The sequence below is a fragment of the Macadamia integrifolia genome, chromosome 7 (genome assembly GCF_013358625.1).
Source record: "Macadamia integrifolia cultivar HAES 741 chromosome 7, SCU_Mint_v3, whole genome shotgun sequence".
NCBI lineage: Eukaryota > Viridiplantae > Streptophyta > Magnoliopsida > Proteales > Proteaceae > Macadamia > Macadamia integrifolia.
Window position 1 is genome coordinate 20,172,369 of NC_056563.1, and position 27,410 is coordinate 20,199,778.

A 27,410-nucleotide genomic window follows, 5' to 3' on the forward strand; every position below is an offset into this window, starting at 1 on the left:
GATTGATGGCTATAAATATCATGAACTGGAGAGAGGGAATTGATACTACAACAGGCTGAAAACTTATTCTCACCATTACAACATTACCTGCTCTAACCCACCAACCAACTTCCCAAGAAATAAATAATTAAATAACAAAACGAACCCCACATTTTCAACTGAGGTTCATTCATATTATGAAAACAAAACTCCAATCCCGAGGAGAAATGTTTCACAAAAGCAAGTAGAAGAAATAAGGTTGGCATACACAATAGTATAAAAAAACATCAACCCAGTGCATGATGTAATGCCTCGGCCCCATTAACCTTACACAATATTGTCCTCTTTGGCTCATGGGCCTCAAGGCTTTAAAACGCATTGTGCCATGTTAAGGAGGCTAGAGGTTATTAACTAGCCCAATAATCTCTCCTTAGGAAATGTGAGACTAAAGTTTGTACACCCTCACCGATCTCCCAAACCCCTTGGTACTTGCAGTATTCTTGGTGGGGACACCTCACCGATCTCCCAGGCAGGTCCGGTCCATCTTGCCGTATTCTTGGGTTTTACAAACTTCCTCCCTTTCGGCACAACGTCCCCACTGTGGCCCCACACGATGTCGGGGTCTACTCTAATACCATTTGTAACGCCCCGGTCCAATTAACCTTGCACAATAATGTCCTCTTTGGCCCATGGGCCTCAAAGCTTTAAAATGCGTTGTGCCAGGTTAAGGAGGCTAAAGGTTATTAACTAGCATAGGAATCTCTCTAGACGATGTGGAACTAAAGTTTGCATACCCTCACCGATCTCCCAAACCCCTTGGTACTTGCCGTATTCTTGGTGGGGACACCTCACCGATCTCCCAAGCGGGTCCGGTACTTTCCATATTCTTGGGTCTTACACACGAGGCTCCCGCTACTGAGGGTCTGGGAGGGGCAAGTGTACGCAGCCCCCTTGCTTCACAGAAGAGGTTGTTTCCAAGTTTTGAACATGTGACCAACATGTTGCAATACACATATAACTACACTAATAGGTAGTTTCTACTTGCATATCATCTTCTACAAGATTCATAATATAAACGACTCTAGGAGTTGCATTTAGACTTCAAGGGTACACAGAGGTACAAGCCTACCGACAAATCCTGTTCAAGTAAGGTCATCCCTAGAAGTTGCATTCACTAGAGAAAATCCTTAAAACTTAAAATGTTGAGGAGATTTCCAGGAACATTAGTAGAATCTTTTAATGTGGTCTAATTTGAGATTGTCACGCTTTTATGAAGCAGCCAGAACATTACCAGATTTCCCTCCCTCCCACTGTTGCAAAACATGTTTCAAAAATGATGCTCAAAACATTGCATCAAAACAAATCTTTGCTAGATGGCAAGCACTTTTATCGAGTTTTGTTTTTACATTACATATATCAAAGGAGAAACAAACTCCATCCCTAATGGCTCCCCTGAAGGAGGAACTCTCTCTCTCTTTTTACTCAAATTCAGAAGAATATAACTTAGATTAGGACTCTTTCCTTTCTAAATTTATAAGATCCAAAATTAGAAACTTCTAAAAGGTTAAACTATCCTGCAATACTTTGCTTGAACCCAAGAATTGAATTTGAATAAAGAGAATTCGGTTTAGCGAATTCTGAATATTGTCTTAACAATCCTCTCTTGTTTCTTGTTCTCTGGTTCTTCCTTTTAAATTCTGTTTCTTTTTCCTTTCTCATTCTCATTCTCTTACTCCCGTCCTCCATCTTTTTCTTAATACTCTGTTTCTTCCCCACTTTCTTAGGTCCAATTACATTAATATCTGTTGAACTTCAGGTCAGATCTCTTTCTTCTTTGAGTTCTGATTTTTTTTTTTTTTTTTTGGATGAATAATAAATTCAATACCAAGAAGAAACGAGAAAAGGAATAAACAGCCCCCTAGTGGAAAAGAAGGGGGGAAAAAACAAACAAAAAGACGAGCCAACAAGAGGCCAATAAACCCCTTTAGTGGGGGGGCATTTTGAGTTTGAAACTAACATCGAAGAAGATGGTATTCCAAATCTTTTCAAGAGAGCGGGAGTTGGATGTCCTCTTTGAAGATTTCGTTCCATCCAGATATAATTGATGGTGGCACAAGAAGCAAGTTTTCTAGTCGTGTCGCAGATAGTAGATCCAACAAAAGTCATGTCAACCCATATCCACTCTCTATGGAGGCCATGGATATGTCTCATGCTAGGCCAACATCTGAGAACTCTTTTCCAAACGGAGGCGGCAAAGGGGCAACTAAAGAGGAGGTAAACTAGGTATTCTAATCCATTCCAACAGAAACAGCAGGAAGAAGAGACCTGAAAGTGTCTGTAAAGAAGGAAGGATTGGGCAGGGAGGCAGTTGGAGAGGACTTTCCAAGCAGTAAAGCTATATTGGGGGATGTGACCAAAGAACCAAACAATCTTATGCCAAGGTACAAGAGGATTGTCAGAATTAATGCAATTCAAAGCTGAGGAGCTAAAGATGTCAAAAGGCAAAGGGGACTATAACTCTGCCACCCCTTCCTCTATGGCCAGGGGGGATGGGGGAAAGGGAAGACCAGACATCAAGGAGGGGGGGACCAGGTGTCATTTAAAATAGTGGAGGCTACAGGGGAGTCTCTGCCCAGGCTGGAGGAGTAGACAGATCTGGAGCCCACCACAGAAAGGAGAATAACCTCAGAGAAAGTGATGCACCCTCTGTTATTTTTTATCCTTAACTTCCATCAGAGATAAAGGAACAGATAATAGAGAGGGCAATGGGGCGAAGGCTGAGAACAGTATGCCAAACCTAGGAAGATTCTGAGGTGAGAGGGGGCAGTCTAGAGAGAGTCTTTATAAAGAAAAAAGGTGCAACCCAGTGCACGAGGCTCCCGCTACTGTAGAGTCTGGGTGGGGCAAATGTACGCAGCCTTACCCCCTACTTTGCAAGAAAGGCTATTTCCAAAGATTCTTTACGAAGAAGGGAGGAGTAAACCCAAAAACCCCAAATGCTATTATGTTTGGAAACTAACTTCCAAATGAGTTTCGAGCTCTGATATTACGATATCATATTCGTCCAAAATTTAGTTACACCTCAAAGTACTGTTCATAATCCCAAAACAGAAGCTTTACCTTAACACTTCCCCTATTTCTTCTCTCTTCTTTTAAACCATAATCCATCCTACCCTTTTCCCACTGTCTTTCTATATTGTAGTTCAGCCATAGATCTTGAAAGCCTAGGATGTCCTACATAATGCAGAAGAGAAATAATTAGTTTACCTTGCATTTATCCCATAAAGATGGCAGCAATTCCTCAGAAGTCAAGTTCTTTTGTAGCCTTCTATACATTGCACTGATGGACTTGTCAACCTATACCAGCAGAACCCAAAATAGATTAAGGCATGCTACCGACAAGGGACTGGAGATTTCAAAATACTCAACTTACACCAGATAAACTAGATTTTGACATCTTTCGGAGATCCATTTTTGACAGGCCAAGCTGGAAAGGGATCTGAAATTTATTAAAGAGTATGCAGTCAGCCACAAGATCTAGCACCCGAAACATTTTTTCTACAGAAGCAAATGAACAAACTGTAGAAAGCCTATACATAAGGATAAAAAATGCTTATCACCAGTAAAAGCTGTAATTTCATAGGCATGTCAGAAAGTGATCTGGGTAAAACATCCACAACAGTGACACAATTTGATTTTTTTTTTTCTTAATCAAAGAATAAGTAGATCCTAAGGGTGAGGGCGGGCCTTGGCGCAATGGTAAGGGTGCTCTATTGCAACCTACAGTCATGGGTTTGAACAAGGAAACAGCCTCTCCACAAAAGCGGAGGTAAGGCTGTGTACATATGCCCCACCCCAAACCCTGCAGTAGCAGGAGCCTCGTGCACTGGGTATGCCCTTTTTTTTTTTTCAAGTACATCCTAAGGGTCTATATGCAACCACTAACTTTCACATGAAAGCAGGTACCTGTTTTTGCCACATTTGCATCCACAAATCCAATGCAGAACCTAAAACTGTGCATAGATATACAACGTTTCTATGATATAATAGTAAATAATAAAATCAAATCACAAGATCTTGAAAAAAAAATGTTTATTACTGACTAAAACACTTGGCAATGTGTTTCGTAGTAAGAGTTTTCTCACATTCCTAGCATTCAATTGTTCAGTTATCCATAGATTATGATTAATTGTTAGTTGAGAGATACTGTAAATTCTAATAATTGCATAATACCAGCTGGTTGTCCCAGCTAAAATAACCCAGATGACGCCACCAACTGCTTGGCCATCTGGGGGTGTGTTTTCAAGCTCTATGACGTGCTAAAGTTATGTTAACACTGAAGGCACATCTCAAGGGGTTTCCAATCAGATTCAACAGAGAACCGACTGCCTGTGTGGTGAATAATTTTTTTCTTTTTTCTTTTTTATTTATTTATTTATTTTTCTTTTTTTTGGGGGGGGGGTGTGGGAGGGGGAATAAATATGATATTTATGTCAATGATTTAGAATCAAAAGGTTTTAATATAAGTATCAGCTAGTGTAAAACAAATATGTGGAGTGCAATTCATGTAAGAACACAAGTAGAAATGGAGAGAAGAAGATCAAAGACCATTAGATACCCCCAAGCACTGATTTAACTATTTAAGTTGAATTATAAATCGAGGGAATGATTGAAGGAAATGTTGACCGTGGAATAAGAACTGGATGGATGAAGTAGCTCGAGGAGTTTCTGGACAGTCGTGTGATAATTACACCATTATAGATTATGGGCGAATTTGTAGACAACTGAAATCCAGTGCCGATACTGGGAAGGCTAGAATCCCAAGTAAATGCATTTGAAGGAGCTTAAGTGTAGCACAAATTAAGTGACAAGATTGGGTTAAGTCAATTGAGATGGTTTAGCCATGAGCAACAAAGACCAATTGATGCACCAGTGAGAATGATATATATTGTACAAATTGTAGATGTTGAAAGGAGGAAAGAAATGACTTAATTGAAGTTAAAGAGTAGGGTTGTAAGCCTCTTATAAGCAAACAGAAGATACACAGCCTTAAACAGAGTGGAATGATGGAACAAGTAGACAACTGAATGTGGCGGGGACATGTCTTACCGAGTTGAGTTTACATGGATAAGGAAAAATTTATGTGTTGAAAATTGGGTGTAGGGGTAGAATTGTCTTATAGGAGTATTTCTGTCTTGTACTCAATTTTCCACTCCACATTATAAATGAAAGAGCATGTGTCCCAGTATCCCATATGATACAAGTCATTATTCCATTCAACATGGGTATCAAAGCTTTAGATCCAAACCCTAAGGACTCTCTCAAACCACCAAGAGAGGCCCCTATTCCCTCCCCCTTTCTTCTTGGGCTCTCAGATCTCTATTCCCCAATGATTTCAGGGACCCACTTTCCACTTCTAATTGATTTTCAGGGTTTTCACACCCTGGTCGACTTTTCTTATCAAGGTTTTTCTTCCCTGTTTGATGCATCGATCGTCTTGAAGATGACTCCGTTTTGTGCTACTTCTTCTTGGTGTGGTATGTGTTAGCCACAATTTCATCTCAGAACTATGTTCTAGAGCTATACCCAATATCGATTTTTCAAGATTTTTCCCCATTATCGATTTTTGGGTATCAAGGTTTTTTACCTGCTTTTTAGTGTCCCTGCTACCAGCGGTGGGTCTATCCGTGTGTTCCAGCCATTCTTCCTCACTATAGCTTCTCTTAGTGAAAAAGAACGAAACACGGGAGCTGGTCCGTCTTCCTCCACAGAAGAAAACAGTTGGATGCAAGTAGATCTTCACTGTTAAGCAGAAGGCTGATAGTACGGTGGATTGATATAAGCCAAGTTGGTTGCCAAGGGGTTTACCCAGTCTTGTCCTGTGCAGTCAACCTGAATTGGGATCTTCAGCAACTTGATGCGTAGTTCTCTCCCCCTTGGACCTCACATATGCGAGAGCCTTGTGCACCGGGTATGCCCAGCAACTTGATGGGAAAAACATAGTTGTGACATCGTCAAAGCAAACCAAACCAAAGTGTTGGAAGGCTGCCCAAGCATTTCGGCGACAAGTCGCCGCCATATGGCGAACAAGGCATCTAAAGCGACCAAGTGTTATTTTTTATTTTCCTTCTTTTCAACATTATTTAGTATTCAACATATACCTTGTATCATCAAATCAATATTAAGTCACATTAAGTCAGCAACATTGAGAGAAATGCTCTTGTTCTATAATAAGTTTGGCTGGTCAAATGATTTTATTTTTACATGAGACTTTTTGTATTAGGTATAGCATGAAACCAGCTTTCCAACAAGCCTAACAACGAATCAACCAAGTGTCTTTGAAGCCACCAGCCATCCTTCACTTTTGAGTTCTTCCGCCAGTAAACTCTCTCTCTCTCTCTCTCTCTCTCTCTCTCTCTCTCTCACACACACACACACACACACAGAGTGCGTGTGCTAGCGAGAAGTGGGAACTGGGTATTAATACTATCCGAAGGCTCTGTCTTAAAGAATGAATAGCATCTTGGAGATTTAAAGAATGAATAGCATCTTGGTCATATTTTTCTTTAGACAGTAGTTATCTTCCTTATTAAGTTCTAAACCTTATTGTTTTCACTTAGCTTGTCTATTAACTACGCAAATGTTCCCGTTGAACTATAGCGACAACAACAATTATAACCTTATCCCAACTGGTCGGTTTCATGGATCAGATATGGTCTAAGACAGTAGTAGGCATAAGAATAAAAAGAAATACCAAAAAGAAGTAAAAGGAGATAAAAGAAGAAGTCCAAGCAGTAGCCAAAGCAGCATCACTGGAACATCCCCTACAGGCTACACTGGTCCTTGTCCTCCATTTACCTCTATCTGTGGTCATACTAAAATCAATCCCTACCATTTGCATATCTTTTCTTACCATTTCGTCAATAGTCATTTTAGGCATGCCTCTCCTTCTGGCTCCATATAATTGAATATGGTCGCTCTTCTTTATTGGGGCATCGATGGGTCTCTATTGAATATGGTCATACCACCTCAACCGACTCTCATGGAGCTTGTCCTGGATTGGTGCGACCACTAACTCATTTCTAAGACAATCATTCCTTACTCTATCTCTCTTGGTCTTACCACACATCCCTCTCAACATCCTCATCTCTGTTATACCCAATTTATTCAAATTACTTTTCTTAATTGCACAACATTCCGCCCCATATGTCATAGTTAGTCGCATTACTGTCCTATAGAATTTTCTCTTAAGTTTAACAAGCATGTGTTTGTCACACAACACTCCCGACATACTTCTCCACTTCATCCATCCCACTTTAATTCTATAGAAAATCCCCTATATCACCCTCTTTGCTAATAATTGACCCCAGGTATTTAAAAGTCACTTTGTGGTAGCTCTCGCTCCTCAAGTTTCACCAACTTCATCACCTCTCATAGTTTTATTAAAGGGACATATTATATACTTTGTCTTTGTTCTGCTTATCATAAAACCTCTTGATTCTAAGATTAATCTCCATAGCTCCAGTTTAATATTAATCCCTTCCACTGTCTCAAAACAATATCAGCAAATAACATACACCATGGGACCTGGTCTTGGATGTGCCTGGTTAGATCATCCGTGATGAGCGTAAACAAATAATCCTTGGTGGAACCCAATTATAATTGGGAAGCTACTTTGGTACTCTGTCATTTTGACACTCGTCACACATATTTAAATGAGACCCTTATCTTCCCTAGGACATGCCAAATGAGATCTCTAGGTACTCTTTTATAGGCTTTCTCTAGGTCAATAAAAGACCATATGGAGTTCCTTTTTGTGAGCTCTAAATACTTCTATGAGCCTCCTTAGAAGGTAATAGCTTCTATTGTGGATCTCCCTGGCATAAAACCAAATTGGTTCTCTATTACTTCAGTTTCCTCTCTAAGGTGGGCTTCAACAACCATTTTCCCATAATGTTATGGTGTGACTCATTAGTTTTATGCCACTATAGTTATTGTAGTTCTGGATATCACCTCTGTTCTTATAAATCGGAATCACAATGCTCTCCTCCAATCATCCTGCATTCTCTTTGTACTCAAAATCTTGTTAAGCATCTTGGTTAGCCATGATACTCCCAATACTCCTAGGCTCTTTCACACTTCAATTAGGATCTCATCCGGTCCTGGTATTTTACCTACTTTCATCTTTCATAGGGCCTTTTTAACTTCGGTATTACCAACTTCTTGTAGTTATCCATGAGGTGTGCTAGCTTGATGTTTCTCCATTTAGTAGGTTGCAAATATAATCACCCTATCTCTTCATAATGTTATCATTCCGTACAAGTACTCTACCATCATCGCTTAATGCATATAACATGGTCCACATCTTTGCTCATCCTTTCTCTAATTTTAGCTATTCTATATACGCTTTCTCCTTCTCTTGTATTAAGTTTTTTATAGAGGTTATCATATTTCTTCGCCCTTGCTTTCCCCACATTCTTCCTAATTTCATTCCTGGCCGAGTAATATCTTACTTTATCCTCTGCCTCGTTAGTCATTGGCCAAGTCTTAAAAAAGTCTTTCTTAGATTCAATGGCAGCCTGAACCTCATCATCCCACCACCAAGTCTCTCTAGGAGTTCAGCACACACCCTTTGATATCCCTAGAACTTCTTTATTCACTTTCTTAATACAGGATGTCATCTCAATCCACATCTCATTAACATCTCCTTCAAAATCTCACTTTCCCTGTGGCACCACTTTATCGTTATTAGGAGAGCTCCTTGTAGTCGCCCCCATTTTATCATAGGATAGATCTACTGTGCCTTCTTGCATTTCCTCGTACCGAGGTACATAGCTAGGACCACCAGTCGATGTTGAGCAGTTAGCTCTCTCTAGATATAAACTAACAATCTTAACCAATTTCTATCAGATCTTCTTGTCAAAAAGAAATCGATTTGGCTTGCATGCTGCCCACTTTTGTAGGTAACTAAATATTCCCATTGAACTCTTATATGATATTACATCAATATTTCTTCAAATAAAAAAAGGTGAAAAATGGACTCTCCCTGAGCCCAACTACCCAAGAAATATACGAGGCCTCTAAGCAACCAATGTATATGTTGTGGACTGTGATAGAGCTATCTGGGGTTATTTTGATCGATGTAATTTATTTAATGCAGAATGTTTCAGTAAAATACTTCCCAAATGTATGGGCCAAAATACCTTAAATTCTCTTTTCCAGATTGTGATTGGCTGTTTAAGAAAAGGTGTAATACCTTCATGCACATTGCATTGTGTGATCATTATATATTATAAGCAGTATTACAATGAAACCTCTGTTCCTAAATTACAATTTTACTTATTGGTTTGATCATTGTATATTATAAGAGGTATTATATGAAATCTTCTTGTGTATTTCTCAAATCCCATTCTCTGATTATTATATAAAGTCTCTGATTATCGTATGAAACCTTGTGTACTTCTCCAATCCCCAATCCCCAATCCCCAATCCCCAATCCCCTATCCCATTTCCCTAATTATTATTTCTCTAATCTCATTCCATGATCATTAAATTAATGTTTTTTGGATTCTCGAATTGAATGAATCAATATAACAGTGTGTATAATTTTTTTCCATGTAGATAGCTGAAAGCCCCAAAAAGAATGGTGAGGAAGAAGGATAAGTTCTGGGAATATGTAAAGAAACTTGGTAATAATAGTTTCAAATGTAAGTATTGTAACATTGGTTTCTCTGAGAGTGTTAAAAGAGTGAAGGCACATTTGGCTTGTGTAACTGGCCAAGATGTTCAAACTTGTTTGAAAGTACCTGAACACATCCAAGCTGAATCTCTTGCAGAAATTAATGCATCTAAGAAAAGAAAGAGTGATACTATGGAAAGTGGAATTGGTTCCACAAGTACATTAGGCGCTCATCAAGCCACAACGCCAGAAATGGCTTCCAAGAAAAGACAATAAGCCGTTGGAAAAACGGATAGCTGAATACTTTGTCAAGCATAACATTTCTTTCAGTGTTATTCAAACTGAGTCTTTTATTGAAATGATAAAGACTATGTGAGTATGGGCCAGGTATTGTTGTGCTTCATACCCATTTGATTGTCAAAGCAAAGGTAGAGATAGTGGAGGATGTTAGCAACATAAAGTCTAGTTGGGGTAAAAGTGGTTACACAATTATGTCTGATTCTAGGAATGATTTAAAGAAAAGGTCTTGGGTCAATGTGATAGCTTTTTCTCCTGGTGGTGGTGTATTTTAAAATGTATTGATTGTGGTTCAAATAGAATAACTGCAACATTTCTTTGTGATGAAATTTCTGCTGTCATTGAAGACCTTGGACCACAATATGTTGTATAGTTTGTTTCAGATAATGCCTCTTAACTACAACTCATGTAGTGATATCTTGACAGGAAAATGGTTGTGCTGCACATGAAATTAATTTGCTTCTGAGGGATATCCACAAACATGTTATATGGGTGACAGAATTTATTGAGATGGGGAAACTTGTGGAAAATATGCACATACACACACTGCTATTTTGGCCTTAATGAGAAAATTCATCAATGATAAAGAGCTTAAGCAACCTTGCAAGACAAGGTTTGGTACTAGTTTCACTATGCTTCAATCCCTCATTGTAGTTGAGATGAGTTGAGGCTTTTAGTTGCATCATCTGAGTGGGAAGCTTTCACTTTAATAGGGCTGCAATGGCAGTAAGAATTGTTCAAATCATTCAAACTGATGCATTTTGGGAGGGAGCAAAGGAGGTTGTTGCATTCATGGAGCCACTCATTCAGATTCTTCACCTTGCTGATTCAGAGGGTTCCACAGCAGGTTACTTATTTGAAGCAACAGAAAGAGCAAAGGAAACATTAATTTAATTTTTGAGAGGGATAGAACCAAATATTTAATCATTATGGATTTGTTTAATGGTAGGTTGGCGAGTAACATTATTCATCAGGTTCATTTGTTTGCTGTCATTTTAAATCTTGCTTTAATGTTTGATGACAAACTGAATATAGACTCAAAAAATTTACAGCAGCACAAGATTATGTTAAGGTGAAAATGCTTCCTCGAGAAGAACATGATCAATTCATCGATGAAATGGTTGAATATAACTGGAAGAACACAAGGGTGTTCTCTATCTTAGGAATGTCAATGATGAGAAGAAGCCATCCAAGTAAGTGTTTTAGTTTATTTCATTTTATGTTATTCCATTATTAAATATAGCATTCATATATTCATTAACTTGCAATCATTTGTAGGGATTTGGTGGACATTTATGGGTGGTGTATTTCCTTTGGTTCAAAAGGTTGCTATGAGAATTTTAAGCCAACCTTGTAGTTCTTCTCCTTGTGAGCGGAATTGCAGTGCCTAGGATGCAGAAGAATCAAAGAAGTGCCTAGGATGCAGAAGAATCAAAGAAGAGAAATAGATTGGCCCCAGATATGTTAGAAGATTTAGTATACATTAGGATGAACTCTTTGATGAAGGAGAAGTATGAAAGGCGCCAACTTGATGATACTAAGCCCATTGATTTGGAATTACTTAGTGACTTACGGGAAGAAGAAACTGAGCCAGAGATGGAGAGGCTTGAAGAAACATATTTTGAAGATGAACCCAATCCACTAAACATTGGAGTTGATGGGATTGATCCTATGGGATCGTACATCTTGAATCTTGATTTTTGGATTTTTATTTTATAACATTTGGAGTTCTTTTACTGCTGGTTAAATTTTGGAACATATGTTCTCATAGCCCTTTTTGATGTGTTTGAAGTTTGAATTGAATTAGGAACATGTTTTGAATATTTTGTTTACTTGGGATTTTTCATTTTAACAATTAATTTGTGATCCAGTTGAACTTCAATTGACCATAGAAAATTTTGTTTTAGGTGTCTTTAAAGTGAATATTATTGAATTTAAACTATATTCAGCTGGCCATTTCCTTAAATTTTGATTGATAAGGATGAGGTAAACAATATGATCATCCACATCATGCCCTCACCCAAAATTTAGAATAGTATGTTCTCTGATAATTCCCCAATAAAGGCGATATCCAGAGTTGCAATAACTATAGAGGCCTATAAGTCATGAGTCATATTACGAAATTATGGGAGAATGTAATAGAAGTTTGCACAAGAAGAGAGAAATATCTCGGGGAACCAATTTGGTTTTATGCATTGGAGATCCATGACGGAAGTGATTTACCTTCTAGGCTTACGGAAAAATCTAGAACATACAAGAGGGATTTCCATATGGTCTTCATCAACCTAGAAAAGGCCTACAAAAGAGTCCCTAGAGAATTAATTTGGTATGTATTATAGAAGAAAGGGGTGTCAAGCAAATATGTGGATATGATTAAAGATATGTATAGGGATCTGGTGACCAGTGTGAGATCAGCGGGAGGATTACAGTCGGGTTACATCAAGGGTCCACATTGAACCCTTATCTGTTTACACTTACTATGGATGATTTAACCAGGAACGTTCAAGTAAAGATCCCATGGTGTATGCTCTTTGCCAATGACATTGTATTGGTGGGTGAGACAGTGGCAGAAATTAATGATAAGTTGGAGTTATGGAGATCTACATTAAAATCGAGAGGTCTTAAGATAAGTAGAACGAAGACGAAGTATATAATGTACAACTTTAGTCGATTGAGGACTGATAATGAAGAGGTGAAATTTAAGGGGAGGGATATCCCGCAAAGTGACTATTTCAGATATCTAGGTTCAACCCTAAACAAGGAAGGTGAGATAGACAATGATGTTTCCCACAGAATTAAAATAGGATTGATGAAGTGGAAAGGGGCATCTGGAGTGTTGTGTGATTAACATATTCCTTTAAAGCTTAAAGGAAAATTCTACAAAACAATCGCAAGACCGGCTATGATGTATGATGTGGAATGCTAGGCAGTTAAGAAGTGTAATATAAATTGAGTGTGGCAGATATAAGGATGCTGAGATGGATGTGCAGCAAAACTCTGAGAGATAGAGTGAGGAATGACTGGGTTAGAGCTGGTTTGAGAGTTTCCTCGATTCAGGATAAGCTCAAAGAATGTCGATTAAGATGGTTTAGACATGTCCAAATGAGGCCTTTGGATGCTCCAGTACGGAGGAGTGACTAGATCCATATGGATGGAGCTAAAAGGGCTAGGGCAGGCCACAAATGACCATTGATGAGTTGGTAAGAAGAGACATGCCGAAGCTAGGTCTTGATCCTAGTATGGCATATAACAGAACTACTTAGAGGGCAAAGATCTGTGCTACCGATCACTCGTAAGTGGGATGTCCCAGAGGTGTTGTGGTGCTTTGTTTCTTTTCTCTCCTTTTTTCTCTTTTTTTTTTCCTCTCCTGTCCCCTTTCTTTCCTCTTCTTTCTTTGTCCCAACTCCGATCCGTGTAGTCGACCCTATAAGTTGGGATAAGGTTGAGTTTTGTTGTTGTTGTTGCTGTTGTTGTTGTACTATCCTTTTTTTTTTATCTCGTACTTGAAAAATCTAAATGTTTAAAACACATACCGTCCGTTTCCATTCTTTTTCAATTCTAAAAAAAATAGACCTTTTTTTACCATCCCTTTTTTTTTTTTTTTTTTTTTTTTTTTTTTTTTTTTTTTTTTTTTTTTTTTTTGCTGTTTTTAATGCGTCGTCCCAGACAAAGTTTTCTTATCGTTCTCATTTTAACTAAATATGATCCTCACTCTACACTCATGGAAGTTGTACTGCGTATTCTTCGTTATCTAAAGTCTACTCATGGTTGTGGTATTCTCCTTTCTCATGGTCATCTTTGAGTCGAAGCCTTTACTAATGCGGACTGGGCAGGATCTCATGATGACCCAAGGTCTACCTCTGGCTATGCTACCTTAGTGGGAGGTAAACTTATTACTTGGTAGAGTAAAAAGCAAGTTTTTGTTGTTCGGTCAAGTGCCGAAGCTAAGTTCCAGGCCATGGCTCATGGTGTGTGTGAGCTTCTATAACTCAAGGGCCTTCTTACCGATTTGGCAATTCTTGTCACTCTTCCTATGAAGCTCTTCTGCAAAAGTAAATCTACCATCAGTATGGCCCACAACCCTGTCCAGCATGATAGGACGAAACATGTGGACATTAATCGTCATTTCATCAAGGAAAAGCTGGATTCAGGACTTATCTGAGTGTCGTTTGCTCCTAGTAATGAACAACTGGCTGAAGTTTTTATAGATTTAAATAGTAAGGTCCTTCATCTTGTTATCTGCAAGTTGGTGCAAAGTTGGGCATGTGCAATCTCTACGCACCAACTTGAAGGGGAGTGTTGTAAATTGGGTACAAGGGTAGAATTGTCTTATAGGGGTATTTCTGTCTTGTACTAAATTCTGGAATGTTCCGCTCCACATTATAAATAAAGGAGGCGTGTGTCCCATAAGACACAAGTCAGTATTCCATTGAACACTTCGCTATCACAAGAACCCACGCAATTAGCTCCATCTTAAGGAGCTACATGATGGAAACAAAAAAATAGTAGTTGAGAATACAAAAGCTGCTAGGGTATTTACATACAGTTTCTTAGCCAAATAAAAAAAAAAATAATAATAATAATAATATACTATTTAAAAAGAAAGTGTTTCATGATTTACTAACCTCCTCTGGTGTGATTGTGTACATCAAATCTTCAATTTTTCGGGCAAACTGGAAAAGTCTTTCAAATTGCTGCATATAAAACAATGTGAAAATCCATCTTCATAACACCACAATCAAATTTGCAACATAAAAGCATAGATAATGGGATTTCAACATATTCCATGGAAAAAAGCATCTAAAAATAGAAACATAGTTGTCACGGCATCTAGCTACATTGGAGGGGGCCTGGACACAAGGTGACACCAACCAGGCGACCAAGGCATCTTCAACGCCAAGGCAACACCTTGACAACTATGAATAGGAGTCATGACTCCAAATAGACAAGAAAAGAAATAACGGTAACCGAGTACTTACGTGGTATATTATCATGTTGATGTGACGTGTACAAGCCTGTTCGTAAGATTCACTTGCCTGGTGATAAAACTTTGCGAGCGTGGGCACAACATTGGCTAGGTCATAAAGGCTGCAAACAACCGCTTCTAATCAGCATCCTCAATGATGTTAGTTTTGGAAAAAAAAAAGAAAAACTAAAAACTCTCCAAATGAATCTGAAGATAACCTCAATAACTAATTAATTAAAAATAGAAGCAAAATTTTTTTGAATACCTGTTCTGGAATGCTGCATAGTTCTCTAAAAGCACAATGTCAGCATACTTTGGATCAGTTTGTGCAATTTTCTCCAGTATCACAAACATTATGCTAACCTGTACAAACAGTACCACGTAATGTGAGCTTGGATTTCAAAATAAATAAAATCGATATCAACATCAAAATAGACCGTTTCAAGGATCGGCCAACTCTCAATCCGAAACATTGATTCAGATTGGGATCAGCTAGAACCAATCCAAGATCTAAATACAATGGACCATCCAATCCATGCGTAATATGATTAAGTCATAGTGGATTGGACAATCTGATTCCAATCCAGATTGGGAGCAGGTAAGAAAAATATAGTCCCTGATCCCATTACTCAAAACAGAGCCAAGAAAGAAAAATATTCAGCATAGACCATTATTCTGTAATTGTGAGGGCACACTCAGATATCAGAGGCCTTGAGAATCAACCGATTCTACGATTAGGTTACAAATAACATTGCAGTGGCATTATCTGTAGCACCCATAGTTTTTTAACAGGACCAGACCAATTGTCCAACCGGAAGCACCCTCTTTCCTAGGTTTGTCTGGTCATAGAAACACCTTACAACAAAATTGGAATATAACTGATCAGTTTTCAGACGGTTTGAGTTTTGCTTTTGTAAAATTGAAATACTTGAATGCAGTCAAGAGACTCGAACAGAAAACCACCCACTAAAGCATGAACATACCAACCGCTGTGCCACTGAGTGCTTCTGCTGAATAAAAAGACTATTTTTTTTTTTTTTTTTTTCATTTTTAAACCATGGTTTGGCTGGTCAAAACCAGATAAAACTGGTACCAGGCTCCCTTTTGGTTCAATGCCTGGCCCAGTTTTAAAAATGATGATACTGTGAGCAGATAAGCTAATTCTCCAATTAGATCAGGCATTTGCTAATCCTCTTTGAATGTAAGAACCCTCTTCCTGGAAAATTTGTTCTGGTAAGTTTGTATTACTCCACGGCGATAGTAGAAATAATAGTAATTAGAGATTTAACAGGATGGGATCCCCATATAATCACTGTTGAGCCATTACCATGACGAAGAGCAGCTATCCTCAATTCTGACGATGGGAAAAAAAACACAAGATTCTAATTAAACACGAAAAGCCAAGACGGTGAAATGAAGGATAAATCCAAAATTATAGAACTGAGACAAGATTATACCAGTGGATGCATTTGAGGTTCTATTAGAGATTCTTGAAACAAAACAGACTGGAAAGTGGCCTATTTGGAAGGACTTCTAGCAGGTTACTTACACCAACAAAAATACCATATTTTGGTTTTCTCGCATTGCCCATTTGACAAGAGACTTGAGTGGTAGTTTTACCCAGGCTACAAAGCATTGGGAAAGTTCCAATGATTTCAAACAACTAGGGGGTCGAGTTGGTCCATTTTATGGTTGTCCTTTTGGCATAATGTTCTACAACAACAAAAATAACAACTCATCCTTTTTCCAAGTAAATGGGGTCAATTACATGGATCTTTGGCCTCCAATCAGCCCTGTTCAAGGACATACTTGATACAAGTCCTAAGCTATGCATGTCTTCCCTCATCACATCTAAGGTCAATTTAGGTCCACCCCTAGCTCTTTTAGATCCTTTCATCTGAATCAAATCACTCCTCCATACTGGAGCAACCAAAAGCATTCGTGAACATGGCCATGCCACCTCAAACGACTTTCTCGTAGCTCATCCTGCATCGGAGCTACTCCCAAATCCACTCTAATATGATCATTCCTTACTTTATCCTACCTACTTTTCCTCTCATCCATCTCAACATCCTCATCTTCGCTACACTGAGTTTAGCTATATGACACTTCTTAACTGCCAACATTCCACACCATACACCATAGCCGATCATTCACACAACACTCCAAAACGCACCCCTCCACTTCATTCATCCTATTCCAATTCCCTGTGAAACACTATCTTCTATTTCACCTTCTTTATTTATGATTGAACCTGAATACCTAAAACAATCACCTTGCGGAATCTCCTTCTCATCAATTTTCACCACCTCATTATCATCCTAGTGTAACTTTAGTTAAGAACCATATTCTCTGTCTTCATACTACTTATCTTAAAACCTTTCGATTCCAAGGTAGATCTCCATAACTCCAACTTGGCATTAATCCTTGCTTTTCTCTCATCCACCAAAATAATATCATCAAGAAAAAAATGTACACCAAGGCAAAGTTGTCAAAGCGTTTGGCGACTCAAGGTGTTGGAGAGCCTTCCTAAGCGATTAGGCAGCGCCTAGGAGACCTAAGCATGCATAAAAGATTTTAAAACACGGATACAGTTTCATTCCCACTGCTCAAACCCAAAGGGATACAAACCATGTGGCATGGTATATGGATACAACTGTCCACCCTAAAGTCCCCTTTGGTGTACTATAAGTTTGTAAGTAAGAACAAACAAGTTCACTTGAATATATATATATATATATATAATTGTTTTGGTTAAACACTAAAAGCATCGTAAGGGTAGTGGAGCATAGAGACGAGGAGTCACACGGCACACGGAAACATTTTTGAGACAGCCGGTTGGAAAAGGATGCGTGGGCACAATTGGATAAATATCACCCACTAGTTGTACTCTATTTTCTCTTTCCTTCCTTATCCCTTTGTTTATAATTTTCACCATTTATATTAAATCCAAATAATTTATGCAAAAATAACCAACTAAACAAGGAAGCTAGTAGAAAAGGATCCCAACTTTGGTTCATTCATCCCAAGATGAAATCTTCTTCGCCCTTTCTTTTTTTTGTCTTTGGTTTCGTTTTGTTTTTCTTTTCCTTTTTAATACAAAGGCAAGATCCCATGCATCACATTGCATATAAACATTTTATACAAACCTGATCAAAATATTAGAAAATGCATTTAATCTTATATAAAACACTACAAATAAGTAAAATGTAAAATATATCATGTATAAAAAGGAGAATAAAGTACGACAAGACAAGTGCATTAATAGATTATCTATAAAGGATGAGGTTTCTTACATATAGTAATACTAGATTGTTTTAGCTTTTAGGTATCATATCGGCACTGTATCGTGTCGGAACCTGAAAGATACGATACGTATCACTTAGTATCGACAGATACAGAGGGATACTTAAAACCTTGCATATTGGGGAGGTATTATTTTTATTTTTTAGTTGTTTACTTAGATAAGGTTTATCCAAGTTGTGGAACCCAGTTTGAAGACTTTAAATGGCATGCGGTTTCCAAAATTTCCAGATTTCAGGAAAATGGACCAGTCTATTCATGGGGTTTATTTTGGGTCTAACCTATAGTTTATTTTCACATTAATGTAAATAGTGGTTGGCTGGATTAGGGACTCTATGAGTCCAGCCAGATTTTAAGTTGTCTCAATTCAGTTTAGATTTTTCATTTTTTATTATTTGATTGTTTGAGTCAAGTAGTGACTCTCCAAAAGCAGCCAGAGAATTAGAGAGTCCTGATCCGGTTGTTATTAGTCTTTTCTTACCTCTTTAGGTTTAGTTTAAATTCAGTTTTCAGTTCTATTCGAAGAGAAGTAAGTCCATTCACCTACACCCCAGAAAAAAGGGATGTAAGTCTCATGCCACACCCACAATTTGATTGAATGGAATATAATTAGTTCAGTTATTGAGTTGAGATTGTTCTCACTTCTCTCTCCTAACCCCCTCCCCACAAAAAAAAAAAAAAAAAAAAAGATGTGGGTTTTCTCCCATCTCTCCATCCCTGCAATCTCTATTTCTCTCTTTTATGGTCATCACTTGCAGACCCATCAATCGATCTGCATCAGAAACTCAGTAAAAGACGTACAAATTCAAGAAAAGGAATGGAAATCCTTGGATAAAGTCCTTTGTTTGACACACACCAATAATTGGCTGTGTAAACACAGACTGCACCCACCCTTAAACCATTCAAGACCACATCAAAACCTAAAAGTTCGTGACTTGGAAGAAGAGGATTTGATGAAAATAATGAACACATTGATCGCTATTACAAAGATGTTTAGATAGAGAAGTCCACTGTACACAAATACTTGTCTATGATCTATTAGGACAGACCACCAACTCTCTGAACATGTCAATCAACACTCTATAAAGCTATCAAAGCCCAAAGGTATACAAGCCCAACCAGAAGAAGAGCCTCTGTAGTCTGTACTACCCCACATATCAGCAAAAGATCTGACTTTATCTTCCAACATTGTCCTCCTTCCCTTTCAAATTCCCCACAATCGCAAAGGAAATCTTCCAAAATGAATGTGGGTGCAGATGATTGCAGACCAAGATGAGAAAACAGACCTCATATCTCTAGGTGAGACCCAAGACAGCTTAACAACAAAAGTTCTAGACACTATACAAGATCCCTCATCCAGAGTCTCTTGACATAGTATCACCGCTGGCTCACTCAGGAATCAGGATTTAAACTCCTCTCAAAAAAATTTGTCTACATTACAATCCACCATTAATCCTGACCCAATTCTCATTTTAGATTCAACAGAGGGAATAAGACATGAAGAGTACGGAACAAACTACGTATCAAAGAACATGATGGAATTACTTACAAGTTTTGTGTAAGCCTGATCAACCAAGTCCCTGGATTGCCCTTGGATATACTGCTCCATACGTGTTGCAAGGGTTGCAAATCTACAAAGAAACAGCAAAACTACATTTGAAATAAACTCGCTCAACTGAGACACAAACATATGAAGAAAATTTCAGCCATTTCAAGAAACTAGATTTTGAAATATTAACTAACTATATGAAAGAAACGTAAAACATATGAGATTGCAACCATATGATGAGATATGAGAGAGAACCTAACCTCGCAACATGACCAAGTCTAAACCAAGAAAAAAATTATCAGTAATTAGGGCAACTTTCTCTACACCATAAAAATCAAACTGAAAGTTGAACCCTATAACAGTAAAAAACTTAAACCAATGAAATCCCATGAACCCCCGCGAATAGTCACAGAGAATTGCAGATGAAGAGAGAAATTGTGACAGAATAGAGTTTCAGAGGACAGAATGGCTGGAGTGGCAGAAAAAAAATAACTGTTGCTGCAGTTGCAGGGGAGAGAGGGAGAGGAGGAAGGGAAGGAAGGAAAAAGGGAATGAGAGATTGCTGGTACTGCAAAGACTGCCAAAGAATCATAGACACCAGAAGAGGTTGGTAACAGAAGCAACAAATTCCTCGGAAGATAGTCTGTCATCAACAGTGACCAGGGCCTGAAAGTGGTTGAGATAGTAAGAGATGGGTTTCAGACACCATGATAGGTTTGCTAATTTTTTGCTTTTCTTATAAGGAATGCAATTTTTCCAGTCTGAAAGGATCAAAAGTCATGCCTATATGCTCAAACAAGACAAGAAATTTCCTCCAATTTGTCAAGGACGCCAAGGATTTTCCAATGAAAGCAAATTCTTAAACTTCAATATGATCTTTAATGCCCAATGAGGCAAAGAAAACCTAACAAGCAGAAGCTTTGTCACTCAAATCATCCCCTATACTGGCTAACTGAAGTTCTTTTGAAGAGGCCCGATGAAGGTTCATCTAAATTTTTTGAATTCAAATTCACAAACAGCTAAATAAAGTTAAGCTCATCAAGTAAGTACTGAGAACTTTCATTTTCTATTGAAATACATTGCAAAAGATCTACAGATAAGCTCTAACACTGCATATCAAAAGATTATACACTAAAACTGAAAAAGTAAGCAATAGTGTGCCTCTACACAAAAAACATGTACAGAAAATAAACATTTTAAAAAGAAAGCAATATAATTCCCATTCATATGGAAAATCTAAAAAAGAAAAATTACATTACTCTCTATGGCCGTGTTTTGACCTTTTGTGTAGGGGAAATTTATCATAAATTCGTAACATCTAATATATAAAACAAACTCGAATGTCAACCTACCTACCAACCTAAGAGTTAAGACCTTGAACTCTTGGACATCGAAATTTTCCCAGAGAACCCATAGGCTTCTATTTCTCTATTTCTAGAATCTCTTTTATGTAAAATTATGTTTCGAGTTTTAAGCTCACCTCTCATTCTGACTACAATATTATCATCACTTACTATTTTATAGTAACAACCAGACTAATTTTCATTTGGGAAGCATCTCTGAACCCAGAACATTTAGGATTCACAGACTAGCATCATTGCCCCACACACATAATATCTCTGCCTTTTAAGATTCTAATTAGTGTTTAAAATTGATGCCAACAGCAATAACTTATAAATATCTATTTTTGATTACCAAGCATTATTGTTGCTCATAGAGACTGTGAAAACCAATTAACATGTCCAAAATTATTTGCATATCGGCAACCAGAAGTAGGGACAACCACTGCAAAGTTGTCCTAAGGAATGTCCCAAATACAACACAAAGAATAGAATAGTTGTTCCATAACTTGAACCATACCAAACATTAGTCAAGGCACTCAAACTAAAGCTGAGTGAAGCATAAACTCATGGACCAAACCTAGGTCAGTTTGGTAGACTCAGTTTATGCAGGGTTGACACTGTAAGACTCAAATAAACATCCTCTTACACATGAAATAGTGACTCAAACTTCATGCACGTATGCAAAACGACGTGCATGTAAGTGTCATAGCAGACAGAACACATTTCAAGCCCAAGTGGCCGAGTTCGATGTAGTTGCACAAAGTTTCAGCCCAAGCCCAACCTGAGGTCAGGAAACAACAAAAAAAAACTGCATCTTAAGATGCATTTTGCCAGCAGGGTTCCTGTTGGGCAGCCCAAGTTGCACCCATATAAATGCAAGAATTTTTCAACAATATGCTACTTAACAGCACACATCCGTAACAAGGAAAGCCGGTCTTTTTTGTTTAATAGAACAGGGATCGTACCAGATTACATCACTACTTCGTAGCAGTATAATATAAGAACCATGTCACCAACAAATAACTAGATCATCGAAGTTACTACTCTTGTCTAGTGCAAAATGCATCTCATGGTCAGACCATCCAATTTACCTTGGGATATAAGATAAGACACCCATCTGCCTAACATTGCGCTCATTCCTCTCAATCTGGTGGCAAGCTTCATCAACAAACTGCAAACACAGAATTGTAATGTACAATGGTGGAAGTCATTATATCAAGACAGTCTAGAAGAGAACAAAGTAATAATATATCATAAAGGCCAAAGCTTACCCGGCCGAACTGCATCGAAATTCTTGACTCTAGGTGATCAAGCAAAAGGCGTACAAATCCTGCTGCGTCAGCTTTTTGACCAGAAAGATAACGCTCTGTAATTCCATGCATTGATATGCAGCGTAAAGGATCAATCTTGTATGCCCAGTCCACCACGGCATAAAAATCTTCCTAAAAATGCATAGAAACAGAAAATGTTTCACTAGTTAAAACTTCTGAAACTCCCTTGAAAGATCAAACATTAGAGACCACCTAATATTGCTGAACTCCAGGCAACAACAATAAGTTCAAATCATTCACAAGGGATATTTTGTTTGAATTTCAAGACAAAAGTTAAACAAAAAGTTTAGAGCTACGTAGCAGTGTAAGGCCACCAGAATCACAAGTTACGGTTGTGCCATAGCCAGATCAGATGCCACATTCATCTTGCCAATGTTTACTTCCTACAACCATCATTTTTGTTTAGTACTCCATCCTTCACTGTTACACTGTGGGAAGGGGCTCTTTTAGGGTTTGGCAATTTTTCTCTTGGATGGTGTAGATGAGGTTCATTTTCACATTGCTGAGGATTTCTCATCCATTTGTGTAATATACCCACTTCTCAATGGATGCAAACCAACCCAATAGTTTTACCCCCTCCCACACACCCCCCCCCCCAAAAAAAAATAAAAAAAACCTATGGTAAAGCATTTTTTGTTCAAAATACAGATATATTTACACCATCACCAATAGATAATCATAATCAAGAAAGAAAGAAAAAAAAAAAAGAGGACAAATTCTCCAGCAAATATGATTCCATTCCCATGAGGCAAAAATTACTTGGATCCCATCAAGCAAGTCCTGAAGACATTCATTTAATGTTCCCAGCTCCCCCGAAGTTTTACCTGCAAAGTGAATCATGTTAGAGCTTTATCAAGTAGTTTCAGTCACTAAAACAAGATGCAAACACTATGGAAAGTTTAACTTTGATGAGTTCCTACAGAAGCCCACATGAGAAAAATTACCAGCTTTGCTGTCGTTGTCATCAATGTCCATGATGCCCAAATCGTCATCATTTACATCATCATTAGATCCATTTTTGTTCCCAGCGGCAGGACCTCCAGGTGGAACAAGTGCAGGAACTTCAAAGCACATGAAATGTGCAAAGAATGAACTCTGACATTTGGGCAAAGTTATCAGATTAATGTCTCAAACATCAGACTAAAAGAGAATTTTTCAAAATACAAGCAGAGAATCTGGAATATAACCTCATCAACAAGGAGGGGTATAAAAATTGTAAGCATCTTTGCGTATGCATCAGAAACATTAGAAGTGTCTGCATTGTTCACAGTCTGATTGGAACCTGCAGATGCTTCAAGCCAGACTGTTGGATTTCTTGATGCCTTTGTGCTAGCACGAAGCTCATTGGCAAAGTCTCGGGCCTGTAAATGATCAAAGACTGTCAACCACATGGTATTGATGTTACTTCATTTTCCAAGACAAAATATATTCCTAAAATCATTACCAGCTATCTCAAGTACAAGATAACAATGAAACTAGTTCCTGACATTTATTTCACAATTTAGAAACAGGACATACCATAAATGGCAATCGGTAAGGCATTAAATCAATGAGAACCAGAGCCAGAACAAAGCACTATCACATGTAAACTGGATATATTTCCAAGGTTGATACACTCCGGGTGACAGTAAGAAGAGCATGAACTTTCCAAAAGATGCAATTAAACTATGTTGACATATTTTAATATCGCAGCATAAAACAAATCACAAGACCCTTCCAGACATTGCATTAATTGACACTATAAAGTTCAACTAACGATAGGTTGTTAAAATTATATATATATATATGCAAGTGGCTTCAAGATCATTGAAAAGGCAGAAAAATGTCTCCTAACCTCCCGGCGAAGAAGCAAATTAAGGGAGCCACAATAAGCTTTCCGCAATGGGCCCAAGCAATTCTTATCGAGGCTCTGGCATTAGTGCAAAGGACCACCCAAAAAAAAAAAAAAGAAGAGAATCAGAAAGAGAATGAACCAAGGATATCAGACACTCTATATGAGATCACAGTATCTGTAGGTGAAACCTTTAGATGTTGCAGAAGGCGTGCATATGTCCTGCATTTGTACCGCAGGTCAGCATGATCAGGCCTCTTTAACTGTCCCCTCTGTGCACATCGAAGCAGACAGAAGTCAAAACTTCACTACTTAAAGAAAACAGAAAAACCTTTGATAGTTATTAGGATCCATATAGCATTTAGTGGATGATATACCTGCGAGAAGTAACTCTTATCGCCTATCATAAAATCCACCAAACTAGCAAAGTAGCTTCTCAAGAATTCAGAAGCTCTACGTACAAATGTCGTTTTTAATTTTTCAAGCTCCGCACGCTTCTCTCTAACCTGAATGAATTCACTCCTATATTTAAAAAGACCACAACTCACAAGAATCATTCAGAAAATGAAATTTCAACAACCAGGCATTCAAGTGCCAGAGCAACTTCTGATGATTAATCAAGAAATTCAGGTACATTCATGACGAGATCTACAAATAACCCACTGTTTTTCGTCTCAACAGAATACAATCAATTCATCAGTGAGCAATAGATCATAAAGGAATAAATTTTTAACTGGCACAAGAAGCAAAACTACAATGTTTGCACATTCATACACACAGGAATCAAAACTACACAGCAGCCAAGACACTGCAGAAAATAGGCAGTAATTTACCATAAAAAGCAAAATAAGAAAGAAGTGCTTGGTCTTAGTGACCTTAGATGGTCTGGTACTAAGCTCACTTGGCATAACCGAAGAGCCGGTAATCTTCGTGTTGCCTGTAAGCTTGATCGTGCTCTTGTCAATGAAGCTTGGCTTAAGACTTTCCCTTCTTCCCATGCCTGTTTTGATCTTCCTGGAGCCTCTGATAACAGCCCCATTGACATTCATGTTCTTCCCTTCTGTTCTTTTAGCCCTAAGCCTTTAAAATTCTTTGATACGTGGACCTCGCACCCGGACTTTCTCCCCATTATCCAAGATGCCTGGTCCACTCCCATTCCCCCTTCCCCTCTCCTCTTATCGCTTTTGCCAAAAAGCTCAAATCTGTCAAAGCTGTCCTTAAGCTTTGGAACTCCTCTGCCTTTGGCAACATCTCCTCCCGTGTCTCCTCTTGTCGAGACAAGCTCCTATCCATCCAATCTAAAATCCAGCTTGATTTGTGGAACCCTGTCCTGGCCTTGGAGGAGCACTCCACCGCCTCTTAGCTTGCCTTGCTTCTTTCCCAAGAAGAGAGTTTCCTTAGACAAAAAGCATGTATCAAGTGGTTAGATCTTGGTGATTCCAATTCTGCATTCTTCCATCGTTCTCTTAAAGCCAGGCACAATGCCAAAACCATTACAAAGCTCATCTCTCCTTCTGGTGTTCAGCTCCTTAATCCTGATGAAATTAAGCTGAAGCCGTTTCTCATTTTATTGGAATCTTCTCCCAGCCTAACCCTTCCTCCCCCTCTTGTTCCCTTCCACCTCCTCAACAAATTGGTTTCTGAGGATCTTCTTCCTTCCTTGCTCTCCATCCCCTCAGATGATGAAATCCTTTCTGCCATCCTCTCTCACAAGGCCAATAAACTCCTAGCCCCGATGGCTTCAGTATGGGTTTCTTTTCCTCATGTTGGAATATCATTCGAAATGATCTCATCCTAGCTGTGAGAAGCTTCTTCTTCAATCCTTCTCAAATCAATGGGATCAACCACACATTCCTTTGTCTTATCCCTAAAAAGGAAGGCGTTGATTCCATGAATGACTTTAGGCCAATTTCGCTCTGTAATCTCCTCTACAAATTCATTGCTAAAATTTTGGCTAATTGGATTGGGAAAGTCATTGATTCTCTGGTGAGCCCCAATCAATCCGCCTTCATTGCTGGGAGGAGAATTGCTGACAACATCATTCTTTGCCATGAGATCGTTAGGGGTTTTGATCGAAAAAATCACTCTCCCTCTACTCTCCTCAAAATTGATATCCACAAGGCTTTTGATTCTGTCAGCTGAGATTTCATCTCAAATGTATTACTTCAAATATCTTTCCCCCTTCCTTTGTTCACTGGATCTTTTGTGCATTTCCAGCCCCCGTTTCTCTGTCTTAGTCAATGGTAGTCCTGCTGGCTACTTTCCTTCAGGTCGAGGTATCCGTCAAGGTTGCCCTATCTCCCCCTTTCTTTTCCCGCTCTCTCTCGAGATCCTGCCTCGCTCCATTCAGTTGGCCTTTGATCTCCATCTCATCTCCCCCATCCCCAAGTGCAAGTCCCTTTGCCTCACCCACCTGGCCTTTGATCTCCATCTCTTCCATTATATCCTCCCTTCAATCCTTTGAATCCCTCTCGGGTCTTTGTATTAATCTCCTTAAATATAATCTCTTCCTTTCTGGAGTCTCTTCTGATACTCAATCCCTCCTCAGTATTACCGGGTTCTCTTTGGGCTCCCTTCCAGTCAAATATCTAGGCCTTCCTCTCATCTCCTCCAGGTTCTCTGCCCATCTCTACTCCCCTTTGCTTGATCTCCTTAGAAAGAGGCTTCAGCTATGGAAAGGTAAACTCCTCTCCTATGCTGGTCGGCTTGTTCCAATCAGATATGTCCTCCAATCTCTCTATTGGTCCAGAATTTTTGTCCTCCCTGCTTCATCAATCAAATCCATCAAAAGCCTTTTCTGTCCCTTCCTCTGGAAGGGTTCTGACTCCTCTAAGTTCCTCCATCCTTTGTCTTGGGATAAGGTATGTCTGCTCAAGTCTAAAGGAGACCTCGATATCAGAAGGATCAAAGAGGTCAACTCTGCAGGCATCCTGAAGCTCATCTGGAAGCTTGCCTCTAAGCGTCGAAGTATCTAGGTTGATTGGGTTTACTACTCCCTTCTATCCCGTAACTCCCTTTAGACTTGTCCCTCACCTTCTGATGCCTCCTGGATTTGGCGTAAGATCCTCACCCTCAAGCCCCTTGCCCTTACTGCTTGTTCCACCATTATTGGAAATGGGCAATCGACCTCCC

General features: G+C 38.7%; 1 protein-coding gene across 3 annotated transcripts in view; it reads right to left on the minus strand.

The window, feature by feature from the left end:
- Positions 1 to 27,410, minus strand: part of LOC122084656 (exocyst complex component SEC3A-like) — a 68,141-nt gene that overhangs the window by 502 nt on the left and 40,229 nt on the right. Inside the window, exons 11-24 of one of the 3 annotated variants that reach the window (XM_042653078.1) lie at positions 24,656 to 24,784; positions 24,470 to 24,550; positions 24,282 to 24,356; positions 23,635 to 23,808; positions 23,392 to 23,542; positions 23,207 to 23,271; positions 22,388 to 22,558; positions 22,208 to 22,287; positions 19,774 to 19,855; positions 15,187 to 15,284; positions 14,935 to 15,043; positions 14,581 to 14,649; positions 3,408 to 3,478; positions 3,247 to 3,336 (exon numbers count right to left, since the gene is read on the minus strand). In XM_042653078.1, coding sequence (XP_042509012.1) covers positions 3,288 to 3,336; positions 3,408 to 3,478; positions 14,581 to 14,649; positions 14,935 to 15,043; positions 15,187 to 15,284; positions 19,774 to 19,855; positions 22,208 to 22,287; positions 22,388 to 22,558; positions 23,207 to 23,271; positions 23,392 to 23,542; positions 23,635 to 23,808; positions 24,282 to 24,356; positions 24,470 to 24,550; positions 24,656 to 24,784 — 1,404 coding nt within the window. In that variant the 3' untranslated portion in view covers positions 3,247 to 3,287. The remainder of the gene's footprint in view (positions 1 to 3,246; positions 3,337 to 3,407; positions 3,479 to 14,580; positions 14,650 to 14,934; positions 15,044 to 15,186; positions 15,285 to 19,773; positions 19,856 to 22,207; positions 22,288 to 22,387; positions 22,559 to 23,206; positions 23,272 to 23,391; positions 23,543 to 23,634; positions 23,809 to 24,281; positions 24,357 to 24,469; positions 24,551 to 24,655; positions 24,785 to 27,410) is intronic. The other 2 variants (XM_042653077.1, XM_042653079.1) reach the window with 2 other exon arrangements.